This window comes from Micropterus salmoides, unplaced genomic scaffold (assembly GCF_014851395.1).
Source record: "Micropterus salmoides isolate LMB-PRFRI ecotype aquatic unplaced genomic scaffold, ASM1485139v1 Ms_hic_scaffold_1, whole genome shotgun sequence".
NCBI classification, from domain to species: domain Eukaryota; kingdom Metazoa; phylum Chordata; class Actinopteri; order Centrarchiformes; family Centrarchidae; genus Micropterus; species Micropterus salmoides.
The window spans coordinates 41,321,256-41,345,428 of record NW_024040040.1 but is presented as its reverse complement, the minus strand read 5'-3'; the positions used below and the strand labels follow the sequence as shown (position 1 = coordinate 41,345,428).

General features: G+C 43.3%; 3 protein-coding genes across 8 annotated transcripts in view; 1 reads left to right on the top strand and 2 right to left on the bottom strand.

The window, feature by feature from the left end:
- Positions 1-3,885: 3,885 nt before the first annotated feature.
- Positions 3,886-9,807, bottom strand: spice1 (spindle and centriole associated protein 1). The gene is given in 19 exon segments (XM_038728202.1): positions 3,886-4,047; positions 4,127-4,190; positions 4,953-5,022; positions 5,108-5,294; positions 5,513-5,946; positions 6,045-6,081; positions 6,083-6,159; positions 6,249-6,375; positions 6,462-6,593; positions 6,789-7,063; positions 7,188-7,313; positions 7,450-7,577; positions 7,741-7,829; positions 8,048-8,166; positions 8,315-8,417; positions 8,638-8,778; positions 8,976-9,023; positions 9,289-9,384; positions 9,658-9,807. Coding segments are annotated over 18 exon segments (2,310 nt in total). The 5' UTR covers positions 9,658-9,807; the 3' UTR covers positions 3,886-3,990.
- A 1,490-nt stretch (positions 9,808-11,297) lies between these two features.
- Positions 11,298-18,621, top strand: LOC119909913 (protein shisa-2). The gene is made up of 2 exons (XM_038728180.1): positions 11,298-12,244; positions 16,556-18,621. The coding sequence occupies exons 1-2, from the start codon at positions 11,941-11,943 to the stop codon at positions 17,116-17,118; spliced, it is 867 nt and encodes a 288-aa protein (XP_038584108.1). The 5' UTR covers positions 11,298-11,940; the 3' UTR covers positions 17,119-18,621.
- An 807-nt stretch (positions 18,622-19,428) lies between these two features.
- atp8a2 (ATPase phospholipid transporting 8A2) overlaps positions 19,429-24,173 on the bottom strand; it is a 50,121-nt gene continuing 45,376 nt past the window's right edge. For all 6 annotated transcript variants that reach the window (XM_038728133.1, XM_038728139.1, XM_038728154.1 and 3 more), the window contains 2 exons: positions 21,429-21,520; positions 19,429-20,922 (listed from right to left, as the gene is read on the bottom strand). In XM_038728133.1, the coding sequence (XP_038584061.1) occupies positions 20,828-20,922; positions 21,429-21,520 (187 nt within the window). In that variant the 3' untranslated portion in view covers positions 19,429-20,827. The remainder of the gene's footprint in view (positions 20,923-21,428; positions 21,521-24,173) is intronic.

Genomic DNA, 24,173 nt, shown 5'->3' with positions numbered 1-24,173 from the left:
AGACATACAACAAAAGACTTTGCAGAAAAGCAAGATAAGTCAAAACATTTTTGTAATAAATCTATCCCATTACAGCTCGGGGGTCAGGGGGGATGATGGTTCAAATGCTAAAAAAACAAGAAAAAGAAGTAAGAATAATAAATGCCTTCTCTTCCTATAAATAAACTAGTTCAGGTTGCTCTGGAGTCTAGACGACCATCTGACAACGCCTACGTCACTTTGGACACTATCAAAGAGTGTGAGTGTGTGCACAAACTTTACTGTGTGTGTTTTTGAGTGACTTCAGCCTCCTTCACTGAGGTGAAGTGGGGGCAGATTTAAATGAGTAAAGAAAACTACCCCTCTACATGCCCCATTACACACCCATCCACATCATTGTGTGTGTGTTTGTGTGACTTTAGCATGCTCCAGTCTCACTGGCTGCACGTGTTTTTTCTTCCTGAAATTGAAAAACTCCCAATTTATGTTAGTTGAGTTTTCCCCCTCCACTATAGGCTGCATAATGCATGTGTGAATATATGGTCATGAGGAGTAAGGGAGGTGTGTTGAGGCTGCTGAGAGGCCCAAATAAAGGTGGTGGTGTTGGGAGGGTGGGGGTCACATGGGAACCTTCACTAGGCCCTGCAGTAGAGAGAGGGGGCATTGAGAGGCACTGGGGTGGGGTTAATCCCCATTCACCCCGTCCTTCACTCAGCTGGGTCAGGGCACAATAAGCCCCGCCTGCCTCCCGCTGCCCCTCCAAGGTGACCTCTGACCCTACGTTTACGGCTGCTGTCCCTGGCCCCTTTATGCCTCCATCCTGTTATTATCTGCAACATTTACTCCTTTTGATTTCCCCTGCTGGCCATTGTCGTCACCCACACAGCATTCCTGATCGACTGGAAAACTCAAGTGCCCTTCCTACTCTAGCATCACCCTCAAAATATTAAAACCCCACAGCAAACAAACACTAAGTGGAAATGAGTCAGCTTACGACCACTTATTTATGACTTTATGGCCACCAGGAGCTGCACAGAAGAGCAGCAGCCAATGAATGGATATGTTTAAAGAAGTGCTATGACAAGGGCGCCTTGTGGTTAAGATCCCTTCCATGTAACCACAACCTCCCTGGTTCGATTCCAGCTGTGGACCTTTGTTTCACATTTGTTTTTCTGCTTTAGAAAAAAAAAAGCTTTTAAAAAAAATCTTAAATAAAAAAAGAAGTTCTGCTGAATACGGTTAACAAAAAAAGGACCAATATATAGGATCAATAGAATTAATTAAGTACAGTGCAATATTCAACACTAGGAACAAACATTTGCTTGACATACTTTTTAGAAGAAAAATTGTGTATTAAATTATTAAAACTATGAGAAATATACAGATTTATGATGCAAACAGAATAAAATATGAATATATAGTATAATACCACATAAAAAACATTATATTACAGTTCAGTACATCTGCATACTGCTACAGCTGCAATTGATAAAACAATAATCATGTAAAATGTAGAAAAATATAATAAATAATAAAAATGTGTTGCTTAGACAAATTCACCAACATACAAAGTCTTTTGTCTGGCATATCTCCTTTCTTCCTGGAGATACAGTCTTACCAATGTGACACCCTAACAGACCTTTTTTTCCCAACAGACTTTTTGATAAAATCACTAGTGTTACAATAACATTAATCATGACTCTGTTCCATTAAGTAAGCTATTCAATTGATTCAATTACACCTGTGCTTTTCCTACAATGACAAGTCCAAACGTCTGCTAAATAGATCCATCAGTGCCGTGTGTACTCTAATGTCTCTCTGATGTCTTGCCTGAAACACATCAGCACCCGCTGTTCGCCCTTATGAGCCTAACCTTCAGTTTCCGGTTTCCTGACAGTGAGCAGCACCATAAGTTGCTTACAGTACTTCTACAAAATCACAACACTAATATACTGTTAACAGAGTAATTCTCATTAAAACACAAGTCAATCCCGATACAACAAATTTTCTTTAACATTCTGGACTATATGGATCTAAATGTTAGACCTGAATCTTTATTTACCTGCTTGAAGTTAAAGCTTGACACATTGTAAGTTGCTACCAAGGCTATGTCCATGCCAGGAGTGCACAGGATGAGGTGCATTTCAGAGCTTCAGGATTTATCAATTGTATTAAAAAAGAAAGGGAATTATTAGGACACCACCTGACAGGTTTAAAAATATTAACCTGCTGCAGCCTGAAAGGCTCCAGAGTGACTCCAGATTGCCATCTGCTGACTTTGGACTGCAGTGCACCTTTTCTCCCACCAGCACACAGACAGACACACACACACACACACACACAAACAAACCAGTGCATATGACATATATGAAAAGATGAATGAATCAAGAGGCAGGTTAAATATGAATGAAGACACCATAAACAAAAAGCACAGATATCCATGGTGCTTTGCACGCTCAGTGTCCTGTAGGTCTGGCATGATGCTGCCATGTTAGAGCAAAAATAGATTAGAAACTAGAAAAACAATGTACCTGGAGTATCAGGAAACAACTGCGTGTATGAGTGTGTGTAAAAGAAAAAAACAACTGTCAAAGGACATTACTAACAAAGACCACAGGGTACGTGTATGGTATGGGTATCATTGGATAATCAGTAGAACTGAAGGCAAAGGGTGGCCACACCAAATACTGATTTGATTTTTTTCCCCTTTTGTTCACTCACATTGCTTTTGGTAATTGATAAATTTACTCTATTAACACATCTATTTTTGAAAGCATTCTTACTTTACGGCATTTTCCCACTACCAGCCTAAGACGTTTGCACAGAACAGAATATATTTTAAATGGCATTAATCATAATATTATGAATTAATGTAAATGTACAATCTACGGCTGCAAAACATTATCTCAAATTTATGACTTATCTTGGAATTGATTTTTTAACTCACAATTATAACAGTTTATCTCACAATTATGACTTTTGAATCTCATAATTTTGACTTTTTATCTCATAATTGACGGGGCGGCGCGATGCTGCCCTGTCGCCTCACAGCAAGAAGGTCGTGGGTTCAAACCCCAGTTTCCTCGGGCTCTCTGTGTGGAGTTTGCATGTTCTGCCCGTGTCCATGTGGGTTCTCTCTGGGTGCTCCGGCTTCCTCCCACCATCCAAAAAACAATTTTGAAGACACCAGTCAACCTAGCCTGCATGTCGCAGGCTAGGTTGACTGGTGTCTTCAAAATTGTCCTTGGCGTGAATGTGAGCGGTTGTCTGTTTATGTGTGGCCCTGCGATGGACTGGCGACCTGTCCACGGTGTACCCCGCCTTTCGCCCAATGTAAGCTGGGATAGGCTCCAGCCCCCCGTGACCCTGTATGCAGGATAAGCGTTTGACGATGGATGGATGGATGGATGGATCTCATAACTGACTTCTGAATTATGGATTATCCAATGATAGTCGCTTTTACTTAATATCTTTCTTCAAAGAGAAACAAAAAAAAGAATTCGCAAAGACCATTATTAGAATCTGGTTCTCTTGTTTTTCGGTTCAAACAATAAACAAACTATCAAAACATATACGGACCATACGTATGTACTTTCTCCCACTACAGACTTGTAACATGTTACATTTAAGCGCAATATAAAAGGTTTTCCATGTTACCGGAGACATTAAAGTGCACACAGACAAGAATCCCTTTGGTGGAAACGTCAACCTCTGAAGGAATTGAGGGGGTGAAAGCTTGTAAACAAATAAGCTTGTACTACTCTTCAACCTATCACTCAGTGTTGTGGATATACCTACACACCTCAATCCACAGTTTCACCAGCTTTAATGAAGAAATGTGATTAGTATTTGTGACACTCACTGTCAACAATTTCATTATAGGAACAGTGCAGACAAAAAAAAAAGTTCATTAAAAATGCATCATTTAATTCAGTCATTTAAAAATACAGATACATATATATACACACTAAAAACACAGGTTTTAAAAGTCCTCAGGTTTCAGTCTTTTTGTCATCTCACATGAGCAGACAAGGCAAACCACCCTTCTCGCTCTCTCCGTTTCTCCATCTGTTGTGGAAAAAGAAAAGACGTTAGTTTTGGATCCAAGGGGTGAAACCTGAGGACTTTCATGTGTGTGTTTGTGTACCTGTGTTTTGCCATCCCTTGTTTCTCCTCCAAGACTTTGAGAAGACACTTCAGAACCAGCATATCTATAACATAACAATAATAATAACAATAATGAACAGTGTGATCTTTACAAATACATGCAACAGTCCTGTCCTTGCTGTTATTTTGAGTGATTTTTAGGTGATGAGCTATATCAAAAAAGGTGAAAAGGTCGACCACATTTTTAGGTTTTACTCATGTAGCAGATATTTCTCACTACTTCCCATCCAACCTGAAGAAAGTTATAACCCGGAAATTATTTAACAGTGAGTTGGTATGCTTTATGCTTTATACCAAAGGAAATCATCTCTCCTTTTCTATTTTTCATATCTAAACTCAGAATCAGCTAGGGGACAAAGTAGCTGTGATATGACGTGCTGAGGGCACGTCCGGCACGGCTAGTATCTTTTTCCCTTTTTAAATACCAGCACGTCCTTGGCTGGTGAACATATGTGCACTTTTACAGCATTTAGCAACACTTTCCTCCTGGGCTTTTCTCCTTTAAATGAGCTCTCTCTCAGCTATACCTTTTCTCTTTCTCCTGCGCTGTCCATTCTCTTCTCCACACTACTCAATGACTGAATGTTGTGTGTATGTGCATGTGATGACTGACAGAGATCACACCATCAGGTTAAAAGCAGGTGGTGGGCTGACAGTTCTGAGCTTCCCTGTGTTGTTTTCTCTCTGATTTACCTATTTGATTTAGCATATTTACCCCTGGCCTGACACTCCAGGCCAACCAGCTTTAATTATCCCCGAAAATGACTCGTCAGGTAACATCCCTCTCATCTAAAAGAGCTACTCACCGTCTCTGACCGCCACCAGTCTGTGACAGGAGCTCTTTTGCAGGCAGCAGCTCTGGACTTCCTCCTCCAGCTGAGAATGATACGACACAGTGATTTCTTACAGTGGCAGGTAATCACACAAACGGACAGAGACACGTCAGATTGAGCCAACATACCTGCCGAATGTGGGCTGAATGCAGAAGGAGGGATGGGGGAATGAGAGAGAGAAACTTTGGCTGAAACATTTTGCTTCTGTTGCTCAATGAGCTCCAGCAGTCGACCCCTCGCTGCTGCACTTTGCCTGTTTAGCTCCAGGAGGCGCTGTTCCACACTGCTCAAACAGAGCGGGTTAGTTGTTGCTGCCTGAGCAAGAAGACAGAGGAAAAACTAATCCTGTATGAATTCGGAAGATCAACCTTGAAGGAAGAATTCTGCACATTTTTAACTTCTCTCTTCCGGCCCTTTCTGTGTTTATATAAAAAAGGCAAAAAGGATTACTGAACATTTCTGTCCTCTCATTCACTTTTTAGCTTTCAGAAAACATGTTTTTAACACATTTCAAGAGATAAAAGAAAAAGAACCTGACTGGTCTTTTGCTCTCCTTCAGCAGCCTGCACATGCCGACTCATTCTCTCTGAGCTGCTGGAAACTGACACCCTCCTCTCTCCAACACTTTGAGGTGTGACTCTTCCTGTGCTGCCGGAGCTCAGCCTTCCCTCCTTGTTGCTACTGTTAGGCGATCCTCCGACCCCTGCCCCGAGGCCCTTAGCCTGGCTAAGCTGGGCCTTGATCAGGTCGTTCTGTCTACTCAGCTGAGCGATCTCAGCCAGCATGGCCTCCGGAGAGAGCTGAGAGCTGAGGGGGTCAGAGGTCAGTGATAATGAGGAAGTGGAGGGCAGGCTGGTGAGAGGAAGGCTGGTGAGGCTGGAGGCTGAGCTGTGGGAGTGGACATCCTCACAGGAACGCAGGATACTTACAGGAGGAAGCTCCTGGTGTAGCTGTACAGGATGAGTCACTGAAGGGGGGGTGTGGGGGGAGGTTAGGAAGCAGCTGACTAAGTTGGCATTAGGACATACGGCTGAAATCAGACGGCTAAAAAACACAAGCTGTTACCAGGAATTTGTTGCCAGTTGTCTCTCTGTCGAGGGGGGGGAGAGTAAGACAGCAGGAGAAGCAGAGGCTTGTAGTCGCTGAGGATCTCGCTCAGCAACTGGTGCAGACTGACAAACTGTTTACAACATGTAAGAACAAATTATACACTATTTACTTTGCAATACATCCACAGACAGAGAGAAAGACACACAACACTGTATGAACCTGCAGCGTTGATATCACCGTCTTGGTGTGGTTCAATGTGTGCTTCCAGGAGCCCAAGTCCCCCCATCACCAACAACACTGTGTCCAACTTCTGCTCCAGCTCTGCCTTCTGCTGCTGCAAGCCGGCCTAAAAGGAAGCACAAAGGCAGAAACAGGATTTTATCAATCCAGCTTGAAGCAAGTGTCGGGACCGTGTGGTGAGCCCTGTCTCACCTGCAGGACGGCGGCCTCTTCTCTCAGAGTCATCGTCTCAGCAGTGAGAGCATCGATCAGCCCACGCTGCTCTCTCAACTCCTCCTCCAGTCTTCTCCTCTCCTGAGCCTCTTTCTGAGCATCCTCCTCCCTCTAAGGACAGTTAAGTTCAACGGATGTCACGAAATAAAGAAATGCTCCAAAACACAGTGTCAAACATCAAAGCAACACCGAGCTACAATAGTAAGATGTGTAAATTCAAATGTTTTAACACAATGATCAAAACACCTATTCCTGTAACGTGCATGTTGGCTGTATGCATGCATGTGTGTCTATCTGAATCAGTACCTGTTTGAGGAGGTGCACTAAACGTCCTAGAGTGGAGACCAAGGCGACAGAGAATCCAGTGAGGCCTTGTGTTTTTTGTTGTTTTTGACTCTGTGCTGAAGCTGGTTCAGTGACAGGACTCAGAGAGTCCAAGTCTGCCTCCACCTGACCCAACATGGTCTGCAGCAGGCCCAGACTAGACTGGTCCCCACTGAGAGAGGCAACAGAGGAGCCATTCAGCTCTGAACTCTGAGAAATACACTGCTTGGTTCTGCTGGCATGACTACTGATCCTTCCTGAAAAACGCATGCAGAGAACCACTCACTTCTTCTGTTTATTGCAGTATTTAGCCGTTAATTTGATCACATTTTACACAAAGAGTGACACAAAATGAAGAAATGGATTCCTTCCTGATATTACCTGACGGATTGAGAGGCAGCTCAGCGTTCAGGACCTGAGAAACCAGGCCTGACGGTTCTTCCTTGCCTTCCTCTGACTGGCTTTGTCTGGACCGAACACGTTGAACAGCCACAGTGGCATTGAGGGCTGAAACAAGGTAGGGTGAGTTTGTATGTGGAAAAGGATTTCACACCTGATTAAAAAGTATATTGTTCCATGTGATGACAATCATTTTTTAACTGTTCTTCTCCTCCATTTGGGGGAGCTCATCTTTTCATCCTACCTGTTTGGACTGGTGCTTTTCCTGATGTGCAGGGGGTTACAGGAACATCTCTGTCTGCCTGGTCAAAGGAGGGATGTTGCTGTATCACTCTATCCCGAGACCGTGCCTTCATTCTTTGTATGTTGGTCCTGCAAAGAAAAGTATCACATGCAACGCAGTGATGTCAGCAGGATCTGAAACTTTGGAAATAATCAGTAAAAGTGTCACGGATTATAACCCCCCCCCCCACCCAAATAGGGAACACAAGTCTCTTATCTCATATTTATTATTCTATTTTGTAAGAATTATTACCTTTTGATTACACGATGGTCTGAACTGCCAGTAGCACAGGTATCTTCATCACTATAGTCTGATTCTGAAGCATTGACTTCATTAAGAGCCTGGAAAGAACCATTTTACAAATGCAAACATTTGTTAATACAGACCAAAATCTTTAAGGCAAAACAAGTTAAACCTTGATTTAAAAAGACTTACAGTACAATATTATTAAGAAATGGTATAAAAGCTGGAAAATCATTTAGTAATAAAACAATAACAATAATTTTCAAGTATTATTAAAATATTATCTTCACACACACACACACACACACACACACACCTGTTGGTCCATCATAGACTGGCTGAGCAGTGACAGCTGAGTTGGAGGATCCGGTCTCTGGAGCACAGGCAGCGCTGACTCAGCGTCACAGTTTGGAGCCATCGTCACACTGGGGTGCCCTGCACAAAAACAGAAACACACTGAATGCCAACCCCCAAAAACAAACTTAAAAAGAAGAAATTAAAAAGAGAAATACTAGTTTAGTAATTAACATCTAATCTTCTAGGAAAACCAAATCTCTAGTTCAAAATGGTGAAAAATGTTTACCAGTCTGCCTGCGTGGAGCATCTCCAAACAAGTCTTTGACCACAGCCATGGCTCTGTCAGAGCGAGCCAGCACATCCTGTAGCAGCAGCTGGTCAGAGAACACCTGCAGCAGTGAAACACACCACCATCAACAGCAGCAGAAGCAGCAGCAGCAGCAGCAGCAGCAGCAGGAGCCCAGCAATAAACTCAGCACCAGGGAGCAGTTTCAGAAAGATTTACAGTACATTTTAAATACTTTTTTTTTTTCTTCTAAAATAAAAAACATTTGGTAAAAGGAGACACTAAAAGTAACTCATCAGAAAATCATCATCACACACACACACCTCCCTGATGATGCTGAGGCTGGCATGGTCTAGAGGTGCAGGGCTCCCAGCGTGTCTGAAACGGCGTGAAAGGGCTTTCTCTCTCAGCTCCCACTGAGCCGCAACTTTGTTGTGGGACTTGTGGATCTCATGCCGATGGCTCTGAAGCAGAAGCGAACAATCAGACAAGCAAATATGGGCTGGAAATAACCACATTAATTGTTTCAGTACTATAACAGCACTAAAATGATGTTCAGGTGCGATTACAATGCATAGTATGAGACAAAACAGTATGCTTGGCTTGTCAACTGTGCAAGTCACGCTAATAAACCACCAATGAACAAGCACGAACACCTTACCAGCTCTGCAGGTGTCAGCTTGTGCACAGACAGATCACTTACAGTGCTCTGAAATCAACAAGAGAGGACTGTCATTACCTAACGGTTTTCAAAACGTGGAGATGTTATTTTCTTTATAAGGAGAAATGTTCACAGCAAACATAAGTGGACTATACTTCCACTTGTGCAGCATAAGTGTAACGTTAGGCTTCTTCAGCAAAAACTCAACCTAAAGAATGTATTTTTGGAGAATGAAGAATGATTCCCAAAAAAGGTACAAATGCAGTCTTCATACTCATACTTTTCAACGGCTAGACCAGCTGTCAGTACTCACCACCCACTCTCTTTTGGGGGCTGCTGCCTTCTTGGGTCGAACAGACCTTTTTCCTTTGGCGTGTTGCTGTGGGCGCCCCACTCTCACAAACGACATCTGCTCTCAGACAACATGAAAACATTAGTCTTATGGCTTCACGGTAGAGACACGGGGTTGTTTCAACGTGTACACATGTACACACCTAACCATGTATGAATTGTAATGAAAATGTAACTGAATTAGTGGATAAGGTCTCGTTCCCCAGTAGTCATCGTTATATGCGGCTGAACAGTTAACGTTAACGTCAGCTAGCGGTTTGTTTTCACTGTGTCGTCGTTAGCTCAAATGTGATTTCATCCTAAAATTGATAAATGTTGAAATAGCACTTACGTTTTCAGTTACGAAGCCACTGAGTTATTTAAGGAGAGCGCCTCAGGTTGTATATCACTTTGCCACCACAGCTTAGCGGTTGTATCAGAGTCTCCTGTTCAGTTTGTTGTGTGATAGTTTTTCAACAGTTGCGCGCCACTTCCTGTGCTGTTGCCACGGTCACCGCTTCACGCGGGGCATGATGGGAAATGAAGTACTGCCGAGCAAGAAGGCTCAGCGGTGGAAAAGGAAACCTTTAATATAATACAATATATAACGGCGTATGACTGAGTATGGACGGTACACATATCTCTACCAATATCATCTACCAACATCCAGCGACTACTGAATTGTCCCTAGCAACATTTTTCATCAAAACAATTAAATATAACCACTGTTGGCAGTCAGCGTCTAGTCAGTGTATTTGGTACCTAAACTGGTAACATCTCTGGTTCTTTACTAGCCTACGAGTCCAATTAGTGTTTTAAAGATTATGGCCTCCTTCCCATGTGCATCACAGTCGTTTAGTCTGCTGCCTTCTTCAGAGCCTCAAACTTTATTTCTAAAAAATCTCCCTGGGACATGTTTTTATTGTCCCCACCAACAGAGACATGAAATAGGCTTTGTGCCCATATAGATAGGCTAATAATATATAAGCCTAGTCTAATAATATAGGCCTAATTAAAAAATATAATTAGGGCCTGTTCATTGTACAGCAACATGGCAGTTGTCAGTGTTATACCGTTTAGATTATAATTAAATTAAATTATTATTACTGATGCACTCAATATGATACTTTGATTATGATTATATTGGAATCACATATATAAGCCAATGTTTTCCTCAAAAACATCACACATTCAAACACCCACCAAGAAGTGTATGAACATAACTTGTAGGCTATGTGCTCTTATCTCATTAATGTGGTGGTGTTTGCAAAGGAGCAAACACCTGCCAACTCCACTAGATGGCACTGTCACCATGTAAAGCCCTGTTGTTGGGATTTTTTTATTTTTATTTTTTTTTACCAAACTGCCAAAACTCTCAACCGCTTTTCTCCACGAGTCATTCAGCACAAAGCTCTGCCAGGAAACGTTAACTGAACTTCTGGGAGGATATTGCTCCAAGAAAGTCTCTTCTGTGGAATGATGAGAGAATCTGAATCAAGTCAGCAACAACACTTGTGCGGTAATGAAGTGGTTTGCTTTCAGAATAAGAGCATGGTTGAGTAGGCTAAGTGGTTGAGGTAAAAGTTTAGCATGACGAGGGCTGCGCTGGCAGTGACATATGAAAACGATTGACAGCACATACATTCATATTTGATAGCTAGTAGGCTAGTAGGCTAGTAGGCTATAGCCAATCAAAATGTTTCTGAAGCAGATCTGAAAGGACTAAAGATACAGGTGAGCATTCCCCAAGCTGTAGACTAAATACTTAAGGGAATGCTGGATTTTTACATATTCTAGGCTATATTCATCTATTTGAATTATTTTTCTAATTTCGATTTCCAAAAAAGCACTCACATTTTATTCTGCGTTAGGATTTAATTTAAATGTTTGAACAGGAAGTTGTATTTTAGGCTTACTCTTTGAAACCGGTAAATTCCGAAGAATCATCATTATTAAAGGGGAAGTGTATTCGCATCTGACTTGTTCACGCCCCTCTCACTCTGACGCAGAGTAGGATAGACTCTGCGCGCTTTAGTTCAATCCGGCTAGACGGACCCAGACTGGCTGACTGTTGATGCCCAACAATGCGGACCAAGCCACAAAAGTTTGAAAAGTTATTTTTGCGCACGGGTCTGGCGATGAGGGGTCTCGGGGGTGACTGCAGCATGGGTCAGGCTTCAAGTGTTGGTTCCTCTGCATCCCTGTGGAAAGTAATTTGAAGAGTCAGAAGGAGACATCAACAGCCTCGCTGCGGTGCCAGAGGAAATCATTTAGTCTTTCCAACTGGATTTACCAAGACCTCTGATTGTTTACATCTGGAGTCGCCTATCAGTAAAGCTTACGGCTATAGGTGTGACACTTTTTCTCCCATTGTAAAACTCGGTTTGGTTTTCTACAACTCTTGGATGATAACCTACACTGCGGAGTCACTTTGGATCTGAATTACGCACGGGATTCCTCAAACAAATGACAGCTTCTGGGTGGTTTGTTGCTCCCTCATTTTACCCCCTCAGCTCCCTGTACCACATCGATCCACCGCATCACTGCCCTCACCAGGTTAGGTAGACGCGGGGGGTAAAAGCCTCTCTCTCTCTTTTAGTGCGCCGGCGTTCGGCCGCGGGCCACCTGGTCGAGGATGTGGGGAGGAGGTTTATCGTTGTATGTTACCGTGATTGTGACTCTACTCCTGGTCATTATCGACGTGAAAGCAAGTGGGGAATATTGCCACGGCTGGCACGACTCCCAGGGCGCTTGGAAAGAAGGGTTCCAGTGCCCGGAGAAGATTGACGGGGAGGACTCGATCATCTGCTGCGGGAAATGCGAGCTGCGCTACTGCTGCTCCAGCACGGACGCACGGCTGGATCAGGGGAGCTGCGATAACGACCGTCAGGCTCAGGAGCCCGGGACAGAGAACAAGGAGAACAAGGACTCCGGTGCAGGTATACACCTATAACTTCTACTGTTTCAACAACTTCTACCTCAGATATAGGCTAATGTAGGTTATGTTGATAACCATTATCAGTCATCATTATAAGTAGTCAATTAAAACAACAAAAGGCGCTGCAGGATAAATGATAAACACTCAAGAATGATTTATGTCAGAGAAAGACTGCTTCAGCGTGGTTGTCAGTGTAGTAGCCTATTGTCTCGGCTAAATCTTTGTTTTTAAGGTTTAGCCTAATTGAAAGTTTATAAATAGGCTAAATAGAAATTTTAAGTGTGTTTCCGCCATGCCCGAGGCGCACGCACAGGATGTCTTAAACTTGATATTGTAAATTGCAGACCTATTACAAGGTTCGGTTTCCCCTCATAAACCCAACGGTCCCACAGTACCTCCCTGTAAAGAGGTATATCTGCTGCCTGTCCCGGTTTGGCAACGACAGCTGCACAGGAGACAGCAGCAGTCTCCTCCAAAAAACTGTTAACTGCACTCCCAAATGGCAAACTGTGCCGTGCTGCACTTTATAAATAGCTGTGTTTGTTCTGGGCCTGTAACAGTGCAAGAGGGGGCCGGGCTCAGATCACGCTGTCCCCACGGGGATCAAGTTTGGACTTGACCGGATCTTGGACAGTGGCACACCAAAGGCGCTGACAGCTCTGCTCATAAAGAAAAATCGCGATATGTATCATTTCCTACCAGGCTCGTGGAGTCCCTCTCCTATCACGAAACTCCTCCTGCAACCCCCCAACTGCAGTCTATCTGGTGTATTGGAGTTTTCAAGAGATTCACACTTCAAACAAGACACTCATATAGAAACATAACCAAAACTAAAGGCAAAATATAACACATTTTCTAATTTATAGTGGGGATTATTCTTCCTCATCCCTGGCTCCCCATTCATTATTGCTTACATTCCCATAAATGAATCTACTATAAAGCCCCTTGAAGCTGCCCCTCAAATAGAAGATAAAAATGTAGATAGCACTCCACAAAAATAAAGCAAACATGAGAGAAAAAGGCAACATGGCTTACTTTATGTTTCCCTGGAGGATATTATGCCCTCTTTGGGAACTCCAGCTATAATCTGTCATTTGCTAAGACTACCATGCCTTATCACTGCAGGAAGAGGAATATACATTTCATTCAGTGGCCTCTATCCAAGCTAACTTAAAGAAAAGCAGCTTTTTCTTCAGGAAGAAAATAGTTTTTTCAAACAAGTCTAGTTCCTTTTGTGCATTTCAGTCATTTTTCATACGCTTGCAGCCTATTAATCATCCAGGAAAGATACACACACTGTAATGTCAATGGATAACAGGCAGGAAATTATTAATGTGCTCAACATGAAGGACCATATGGTATTTAGGAACAGGAGAATGCCCGTGGGATAGCCGAGGGAGACGAGGGAGAGTCCAGCCAGCGCAGCCACAAAGACTTTGCCCAAAACAAGGGCTTAAGAGAAGGGGCTGCTGTTACTGCTGCAGCTCAACTGCAGCAACAGGTGTGGAAGAGTGACAGGGAACAATAGGAGGGGTTCAACCAGCATGTGCCCACCGTTAGGAAATCACACATAGTAAGAGATCAAGAAATAAAGTCCTTTTTTGAAAGTGAGAACTGTTTCCCAGATTTGTTTCAGTGATGGAAAAGTACATTTACTCCTGCTTTAATTAGGTACAATTTTGAGGTAGTATACTTTCCATTTTATGCTTCTTTAGAGTAGATTCAGAGGGAAATATTGTACTTTTACTGTACATTTATTTATTATACAGTTATTAGTTACACATTAAGATTTTATATTTAAAATCATATAAGCTTATGAAGTGCAAAACATTGTTAAATATAAAACCGGTGGTGCACAACCTTTTTGGCTTGTGACCCATTTTGTTTCAGATGTGTTATTAGAAGTTCCCCAAAGAAAGGTCTCCAAATAGAGATGATTCAGTTTAAATAACTTTTGAAGGCACAAAGACATATTCCAACAAAAAACAAAGTAGCCTATACAAATGAGACAAATTTTAATTTTAGACTGTATGCTATTGGCATGGCTCTATGTATGGCAACGTTGGTTGGCTGAACCATTTTGGTTCAGATTGAATTATCTCAACAACCATAATGTGTATTTCCATGTACTTTTGGACAGACATTCATGATCCCCAGAGGAGCAATCATAAGGACTCTTTAGCACCACCAGCAGGTCTAATTTGTGGTTTTGAGTGGAATATCTTGACAATTTTGAAATGATTGTCATGAAATTTAGTCGGCCTACTTACATTTATGTGTAATGTAATAACTTAAGTGAACTTTTCATTTAATATCATCATAATGGCAAAGGTAGATTTTTTCCAATATTTTGTTTTTTGCCCATATACCTGCAAAACTTTATACTTTGTGCTTGGTGCTAATTAGCAAATGTTAGCATGCTAACAAACCCAACTAAGGTGGTGAACATGGAAAATATTGTATCATTGATGCATTAGTTAGGATCTAATAATGTGATATATACTTATTTGTCAGTCACCAGGTTTTTTTCCTGTATAATAAATTATTTTACTTTTGGTACTTTACGTACATTTTACGGATGATACTTAGTAGGACTTTTACTTGTAATAGAGTATTTTTAGATTGCTGTGTTGGTATTTGTAAAAGATCTGAGTAGCCTGCTTCTTCCACTACTGTATTTGCTGAACCTGAAGTGGTGCTTTTTCCTCCCTCCATCACTGATTTACAGTCTGGTGTTTTGGAAAGCACCTCTGCAGACAAAGTATATAAGTAAGTAACACAAGACAAACATTTTTTGCAATTACTAATCCTCATCAGCCGTGCAGAGAAAGTTGAGTGGAAGCAGAGATGTAGAGGTGGAGGCCATATAAGTGCAGAAAAAGAGAGCAGTCAAATGCTCCTTGGGACATTTCTGTGCTTGTCACTTATACAGAGTTCATGTTAAAACCTGTTTACTGGAAAGTAAGGTACACTAACCTCTGAAGTTGACACCGCTTCTTGCCAAAGGGAAATGGGTCAAGGTCCTAGTTTGTTTCATGTCACCGTGTCTCGGCCTCTTCTGTCGCTGGCCTGTGTCTTTTGTCACCTGGACTTATCAGCTCTTAATAGGTTTCATGCAGTAATCCTTTTAATACCGTGCTACTTTTTGATGCGCATTTTGAAAAGTTTCTCAAGGCTGTATGGATGTATTTCAAAGAGACAAAAGGAAATTGGAGCCAGTTCCCACCTCTCTCTCTTTGGCATAAGGTTACACCCTCCTAACACATGGGCACATTCAAAGCGGAAAATAACTACACCCTGTGGGAATAATAAAACACAAGTAATCACTTATAATGTAACACGGTCGATATTGTGTTTGTAAGGTGTTTGTGTGAGTGAGCATGGGAGGAAAACACCTCAGAAGTGACTTCATCTCGCCTGTCACCCTGTTTTCTGCCAAAAAACATTCCCTCTGTGATCTCGTTATATGGCCGAAAGGTGCAGTTAGAACACAAGCTTTCTTTTTGTTTTTGTTTTTTTTAAGGAAAGTTGTTGCCGGAGCTTCTCTTGCTCACGTTGCAAATGCACAGACTGGAACACACATGTAAAAATGTCAAGATTTTGACCTGTTTAATAATGCCTCTGCTATTTGACGCAGGCAAATGACACTCTGATTGGTGGGGCTGTGAGAGTTACACAAGCACTTTCTTACGAGTCTGATTTGCTGTTTTGAACAAAAAGAACGAAAAGGTCAGTGAAGAGGAATTGGCTTACTCCTTTGATTTGAAGGGCTGAATAACCTCCCATTCAGCTGCATTAAATCAGTCAACTCTAATACCCTTCTGAATGCAGAAGCCAAGTACTGTAGTTCAACTCAAGTAACTTATTTTCAAAGGGTTGGCCATAAATAGCTGAAGAAAAAAAAAGAAGGGTCACAAATATCTGCTGGCAGCCGGCCTTAAGAATGTCACCCATGCAAAAGCACACAGGTCTGCAGGGTCGAGGAGGCTGAGGACACAGCAGGGTGCTGAGGATTAAAACAGATCAAAACAAACTTAATAACTGCTAATGAGAGCCTTGGACTCCCTGGGGACCCAAGTGTACCTCTCATTTTTCTACTCAAGTCCAAACACTCCTCTCTGCTCAGTCGTACCCAATCTCCACTCACATGTGGGAGCTTTGCATGTGCAGAGAAGCAAGACATGAGAGGTTGTGAGGCGACATTGCCTTTTGAAGATTAATGTTCAACTTTGAAGATCACGTTTTGCCACAAAAGCAGGTCTGACAGCAGTTTTTTTTAATGTGAATGTGTCTTTTTTCCTTCTCTCTGCAGTGCCCATCTATGTGCCGTTCCTGATCGTGGGGTCAGTGTTTGTCGCTTTCATTCTGGTGGGCTCTGTGGTTGCTGTGTGCTGCTGCCGCTGCCTCCGGCCCAAACAGGAACTGTCATCAGAAGGTACGACAGGAGGCGGTGCAGGCGGTGGTCGCCTCTTGGAAACCATCCCTATGATGTCCAGCGCTGGGACCTCCAGAGGTTCATCATCCCGCCAGTCCAGCACGGCCACCTCATCCAGCTCCTCCGCCCCGCCCGCCGCACCCCGTCCTGCTCCCCCTCCTCTCATGCGGGCTCAGGCCTCCTGTTGCCTGCCCCCTGATGCCAGCGTCTTCGTCAACATGCCCACTAACTTCTCTGTGCTCAACTGCCAGCAGGCCACGCAAATCATGCCTCACCAGGGACAGTTTCTGCACCCGCAGTACATCGGCTACGCCCACCCTACACCGGCCTTCCTGGACCCCACTCAAGGAGGATACAGACCCCTCCAGTCCCCCTGCCCTCCTCCCATCGGCGGGTCCAGTGTCACCAGTGACCAGAAATACCCTCCAGTGACTGTGTGATGAGGGGCCAACCTGCAGACCACTCTGCCACTTTGTTGTGAAGTTTAACCTGTGAGGGCTGCGCCAGAGACCCGTTGGGGGACGCTGTGGAAAAAGAAAGGCAGGCAGTCAGACTCACATGAAGGACTCATAAAGCCGTTGAGGCAGCAGGGCCTGCCCTGCTATTGTGTGTGGTGTGTGTCTCTTTAGTGTGTCATATGATCTGGCAAGTTGGAATGAGCTAAGCTCAGCCTATGGTGGGGTAAGATGGATGCAATAACAATTTTCTGTCTTGATGCAAAGACAAAACTGTATATTGGAGGGTTATACAGCCCAGATGGGTGATAATGCACAGCTCACTGCAGCTCACTGTGCATGTGTTTGTGTTTGCATGTATGTGTATGTGAGAGCGAAAAAAAAGATTTGTTGGCTTAAATGTACTGGAATGAGTGATGACTGGATGATTTATAGCAGTGAACTGTATGAAAAGTGGATCAAGAAAAAAAAAAAACATGACCACATGCTGTGTTTATGCCATGTGCACATCTGCACTTGTGAATGGTTGTGAGTGGTTTATACAATACAGTATATGATTGTTTGTGTTGGGGAAAGAAAGTATGTGAAAAGATGTAATGTATGTGTGTGAGTTAGTGTGAAGTGCGGAAGGATGTGGACGTATGAGTAACTGTGAGTGAACTGTGTTGAATGGGAAATGCAGGTGGCGTGATGTGAAAGACAGTCGCAATCTCCCTGCAGACCATTTAAACTCTAATGAAGTGAACACAGGACATAGACTGTGACGCTCCACCCTACTATACACCCCCCCCCCCCCGCCACCCAAAAAGAAAAAACACACACAAAACCCCCCCCAAAGAATACCCACAACTGCCCTGAGTGGAAACACACAGACTAAAATAAATAAATAAAATATTCACACAAGGCTGGTAGTTAATGTACCTGACAAGTGTGAGTGTGTGACACAAGAGAATGAAAAGTAGCTCTCTGTAGATCACGGAGTCAATTATACAGCGAAAACTCTGCCAAATGCCCCCTTCATGTCTCTCCTGTGAGAGGTGTGTGTGTGCATGTGTGTGTGTTTTGAACACTCCCACAGTTCAGTGCGTTAGCAGAGGGCACATGCAGCTCCAGGGCAGTTTTGAGTCATTATTTTCCACTTAAGAAAGGCACAGAAATGGCGGTTATTGGTTGTTAATCTGAAAGAAAAAAAAAATGAGTCAAAGTTGCGTTTCTTCCAGCCGCTCCATGTCCTGTTGTGCTGCTGGGTCACTGGTAACTCAGTAACATGCAGCTTGAGGAATGTGCTGCTCCACTGAGCGTGCGGCCTGTGATGTTTGTGTACCTCATCTGTACTCCGAGCACAATGTCTGTAAGATACAGTAGGCAGCTTGTGTGTGACAAAATAAGAGTATCTGTAATATGATGTATGAAAATTGGTCCAATTTGATGCAGGGGTGACATTTTTCATGTGAATTCTAAAAAAAATAAATAAATAGTATATTATCACCTTCTACTGTCATGAACATAACAAGCAGTGCTTTGTGCTTTAATAGATTTTCTTTGTTGCCATTGCCCCTCTGGATGAGTTATATTTATATACACACACACTAGGAGACTTGGTTGACAAAAACATGGGGTGAATGGATTTTCCACACAGAACTGTCTCAAATTCTTAATCTCCTTGAAACACAAACACTCTCATACTTAAGCTATTAGAAACACTAATTACACACATTCACAGACAGCTCTACCACCCACAGAGGACAGAATACCTGTCACGTCACCCAACTCTCAGAGAGGAGGAACAATAAACCACAGCAAAGGACAGTTTAAAGCTCTGACGATGTGGAGGTGTAGTTTTGGCAGGCTCCTCCAGAAACTCAGCTGCAGTAATGTGGAAAGCGGAGCAAGCCGTTGGGGAGTCACTGGGGAGGAGTTGAAAAACATAAATGGCTCTCTGGCTCCTGCTCGGCCGCGGCCCGATGGATTCTCCATACTGGTGCAGCTGTAGTTGGTTTAGGCTGGGCTGCATCCAGGAAGGTGGGTGGGAAAGGGATCTCCAGTCGGACTCCAGTGTGGTGGGACTGGGGGGGCGCATTGATCGGCTAATGGTCTGTCTACATTGACTCTCCTGAGCTTAAAAGAGGGAGCGTGGGAGAGGTTTGATTCTGGTAATATATCATATCGTGTACAAATCATGCCATTATGATCCATTTAAAGCACAAAATGTCCATCAAACTCCGCCCACTACCTTGTAGCCACCCACTTGACTGCATGAGTGGCTAGCTTACAATCAAGACTCGGAGACATTTATTCAGGCCATGGATTGATTAGATTTAATGATTAGGACTCTGAATCTCCCACCCTTCTTGCATTCCTGAACTAGAGTGTCCTCAACACAGAGCAAACAGACAATGGACCCTACATTCAGACAAATCCCAGAGCCAGAAAAACACATGATCCAGGCGAGTGTCTCAATCAGATCTCAATTCTGTTTGGATGCCTATTAGCACTAGTTCAAGTAAAATATTCCCTCTAAGACATTTCTCCAAATGAGTACAAAAACAGGCATTAATGAAAAGAAAAATAGAAACGCATACACATTAATGTCCACTTTAATAATAATAAAAAACAAAAGGAACAGTCCAATGAAGAGCGGAAACCCAACAGAACTGAAGGAGGACGCTCTAATGCCAGGCTTGCTGCTTCCATGTCAGCTGACGATGCTACACAGGCAGCAACAGGAATCACCGGAGTGGTAAGAAACAAAGGAAACAAAACTAGCCAGGACAAGGGGAGGGGGGGGGAGGGGAGGAGGCGGCTGCAGAGTGGCTAGGAGATGGAGAGATAGGAAGGAAGAAATGAAGGGAGGGATAAGCAAGAGGAGGTCCCAGTGGCGAAGGAGGGGTTGCAGCGGGGTGGTGGTCCAGTTTGGCGTGAGCGTTCTGCCTCAGTGGCGTCTCTGTGGTGTTTGGCAGTGAGGCTTGGTGCTGCGATGGGACAAAGGGGAGGGGGCCTGTAGCTGGGGTTGCCTGGCTCCAGCGGTCCTTGGTCTTACCCTTTTGTTTTCTTTCCCCCATCAGCGCATGTGTGCGTGCGTGTGTTTATTTTGACGTCCCCTCCCCCCCTGCCGGCGCGTGATGACAGATTAGCTAAACCCACCTCACGAGAGAGATGGGAGGGAACCGTGGAAGCAAACACACGCGGGCCGACACACACACACATGCACGCAAACACAGGAGCGCCAATGCGTGCAGAGTAGATACATGCACAGGCAGATATAGACACGCTGGAATGTGCTGTGCTCGCACACACACACACACACACACACACACACTCACACATAAACACACAGCGGCATGAAGCGAACCCAATCTGTGGGGTATACGGATATGAGCAGCAGTATCTGAGTTTGACTTGTCATGTCTGTGCGTGGATATGATTGCTCATGCGTGTGCAGTTCGTGTGAGTTTGAAGAATGTTTATTCCATAATGTCGGCCTGGTCCCTTCTCTCAAACCAGTCCACCAGGCGCCAGCGACGGCCTCCACGCCTGAGCGTGACCCCCATCCCCGGCGAGGGGTCAGGTCATAGTTCCGGTAAGGCCACAGCAAGGGGGTCACCCGGCGCGAGGGTGTCACATTGGTCTGTCTCCGCTGTCGCCTTGACAACCACTGCTACGATGAGCCGAAAGCCTTGGTCAGGAGTGGGGGCTAGAGGCTGGGGCGTTGGCGGGTGGTGTCGTAGGAGCGCACTACCTGGGATTGGGACACCACGCCGTGCTCCTCCTGAGAGAAGGCATAGCCATCTGCAGAGAGAGAGGAGGAACATTTAAACACCTGTATGATGTACTGCAGTGCAGTACAAGAACACTTCAGTTGTTTGAGTGCAAAGTCAATTCAATATTGAGGCTGTGCTTTTATATCTGCCTCCAAAATGACCAGAAAATTTAATCCAGTTTCACAAAAGGTGTTATTTATTACAGGCCTGTAATATTGGATTGCCTTAGTTTATACAGAGGTTTCGTTTTTTATGGTCACTCAGCGAATGTGTTAATACTGGGAATCAATGTGTTGTTTCTGGCCTCCATAAGATAGGAACATGGAACAGCACTGTTTTTTCTCTCCATTTATTCTCTGCACAGTTTGCCAGATTTTGAAATGACACCCAAGTACATAAGCAAACAAACACATTTCTTCTTTTCTTTCGTCTCCATCCTTAGTTTTAATATTACTAATTAACTACTGCTTATATTTTCAGTTCAGTTTCAAGGCCTGTATCGAAGCAGGGAGTGTGTTTGGAAAGGACACTCACGTGACACAGTCTGCTGCACCGAGTTTGAGCGTCCTACGCTTGAAGGTGTTTTCCTAAAGACTCTTGTCAGCAGATGGGCCCGTTCGTTTAGACTGCAGAGAGAAAAGATAAATCAGTCACTCCACAGTGACAGCACATAACCACTCGATTATTGGTTATTAAAGAGAGAATCTCCACTACTTACACTACTACACAGCACTATTACTACTTACTACATATTTCTCAGTGCTTTTGTCACTTTATTTGCTGTCAGCCATGAGAAGTGGCAGGTTTAACTGCTTTATGAGACATGTCAAAATCTAATGTCTTAACTACCCACTGATTTAAGGCAGCAGAATAATAAAAGACAGTCCTTCAACCTTCAGCTGTCCTTGAGCAAAAGTGCAAAAGCCAAAAGTGAATTTGTCCGTCACGGATCAACCGAGAAACACAGATCAGTGAGCTAACAGGAAGTTGGTAGGAGGTGGATTTGATGCTGACTGCGTCTGACATCCAATTTAACCGAACAGTAAGTCATAAACTGGCTGCAGGGTAACAGGACATCCATAGTAAACTATTCCTCCCCCCCCCACCCCTTACCAAGAAGAAGACTGAATCCTCTGTTCTGAGACCACACGCCGTCACGGCTCCTCTCCTCCCGTGACCAAAAATAACTGAGCCCTTTCCAGATATTGCACACACATGCACGCACACACACAAACACACTTATTTACTCTGATGCTTCTATCACCATCAATACAGCCATTAATGTCATTAGGTACAGGCGGTGGATGTAAATGCAAGGAAACTAGTGTCACTGATTGCATCATAAAGTCACTTTTTGCCAATGTTTTTTGAAAGAACATTTATCTTCCAATGGGGCATTAAATTCACACAAGAGGGGTTTCCCTGGAACTTATGATGATCAACGGAGTAGTTATGGACGAGAGCCAGCCTTCCCAAGGTGAAAATTTGGATCAGGCGGTTAGAAAATTCTTAATACTGTATGTGACTGTTGGGAACCTTCACTGGAGTGTTTGTCAAAAATATAAAAAATAAAAAAGGGAGGTGCCCTGAAGCTCAAGAAGTCTGTGGCCAAAAGAAATGATGTCTGTTAGATAGATGACAGTGCTGAGGGAATGATAAAAGTGTAAAGGGTGGCTGGGCAAATAAATGAAAGGCTTGTGCATCAGTATGACTCAAGTTGTCCTTTTCTCCTTCTGTAACGTTTCTTTCTGGCTTCATTCTGATTCAAAAAGTCCCAAGGTTTTGCTTCGTTTGAACTCTTCCCTCGAGACACTCCTGTACTCTACCTTTCCCATGCCTACCCAAGGACCTCTCCAGGAACTACAAACACAGATGTGCTCTTTTCCATTTTCACTTCTCTTATTCTAAATGGAGAGGGCCCCAGGATCCCGTCCTGCTTTCCTGAGTTTAAAGCAGGGTCAGTCCAGGACGAGGCCCTGGGTGGGGGTCAGGAGCAGCAATGTGGTTACCCACCCTTCCTGAAAACATACCTCAGAGTTCTCCAGCTCTTTTCAAAAACCAAACTGCTCTGAGAAAGCAGCTTGTCTTGGTGACTCACTCACATCTGACTCTTTATTAGAGTGAGTCAAAAGAGCAGAATATTATACTCTCTTTGTAATCCTAACTAGCAAACATTAGTGGAAAAAAACACCCTGTAAGCCCTGCATTCAAACATTTGCATAAGCAAATCTTACAAGCAAAAGTAAGATCTATTATCATAAAATATCTAGTGCTGGGCAACGATTACAGTTTTTTAATAGCGAATAATCGCATGATTTTCTGTTATGAACAAACTGAATGAATTCTAAAGTAGTGTATTGCGCACTTTTAATTTAAATGTATTGCTATAAACGCAAAAGTGCAATAACATATGGTTTGCAAACACTTTAAACAAATAAGGTGCTTTTTACCAGCAAGATTCCCTTTACACAGTAGCAATAAAATATTTCTTGTAAATCTCAACTTAAACATTAATGTAATCAAATCAAATATAAAACCAAAGCTATTTGCCACTGCCAGTCACCTTCTGAGAAACAGGTAAACATGGGCTATATGAATCGGTTTCCTTGTTTTTTTTCTGAACAGGTATCAGCAGAAATATTTTCTTTGATCAGGGAGCAGCATAAACAGTCTATGTTCAGTAGCAAGTGTCCCTATTTGAGTGAGGAGGTGAAATGGTCGCCTCACGCACGTGCCTGCCGCTGCCGAAGTTGAACTGTATTGTAATTGTATAATTGAATTTTTTTGTACACGACATGCAGCACAAATCATTGGAAGAGAGACTGATCCTCACTGTTTGTGAGTTTCCAGAATCTATTACTGATTAACTAAATAAGATATCAAACAGGAGGGAATTTGAATGGCAGCGCATCCCCGCAAAACTAGATAAAGGCCGATCAGGTAAGGTTATGTAGCCTATAATTTTAACTTAAGTTAAATAGGCTACAGCTGTACAGCGCACACAAACCGTTGCCATGGTTACTATCCATAGAGCGCCTACCGTTTACCAGCGGAGCGTTTGTCTCCCTTTCTGATCACCGGAGCAAAGAGCAACCCCGCGGGCTTGCTTTTGTTTATCTACTTCTCCAACATACTGCATCCAATCCAACTTTATTTCTAAAGCACATTTAAAAACAACCAAGTTGACCAAAGTGCTGTACATCGACATGAATCAATAAATAGACAAAAACACAACACCAAACAAAACAGCTCTCAACCGGGATGAAAAGCCAAGGAGTA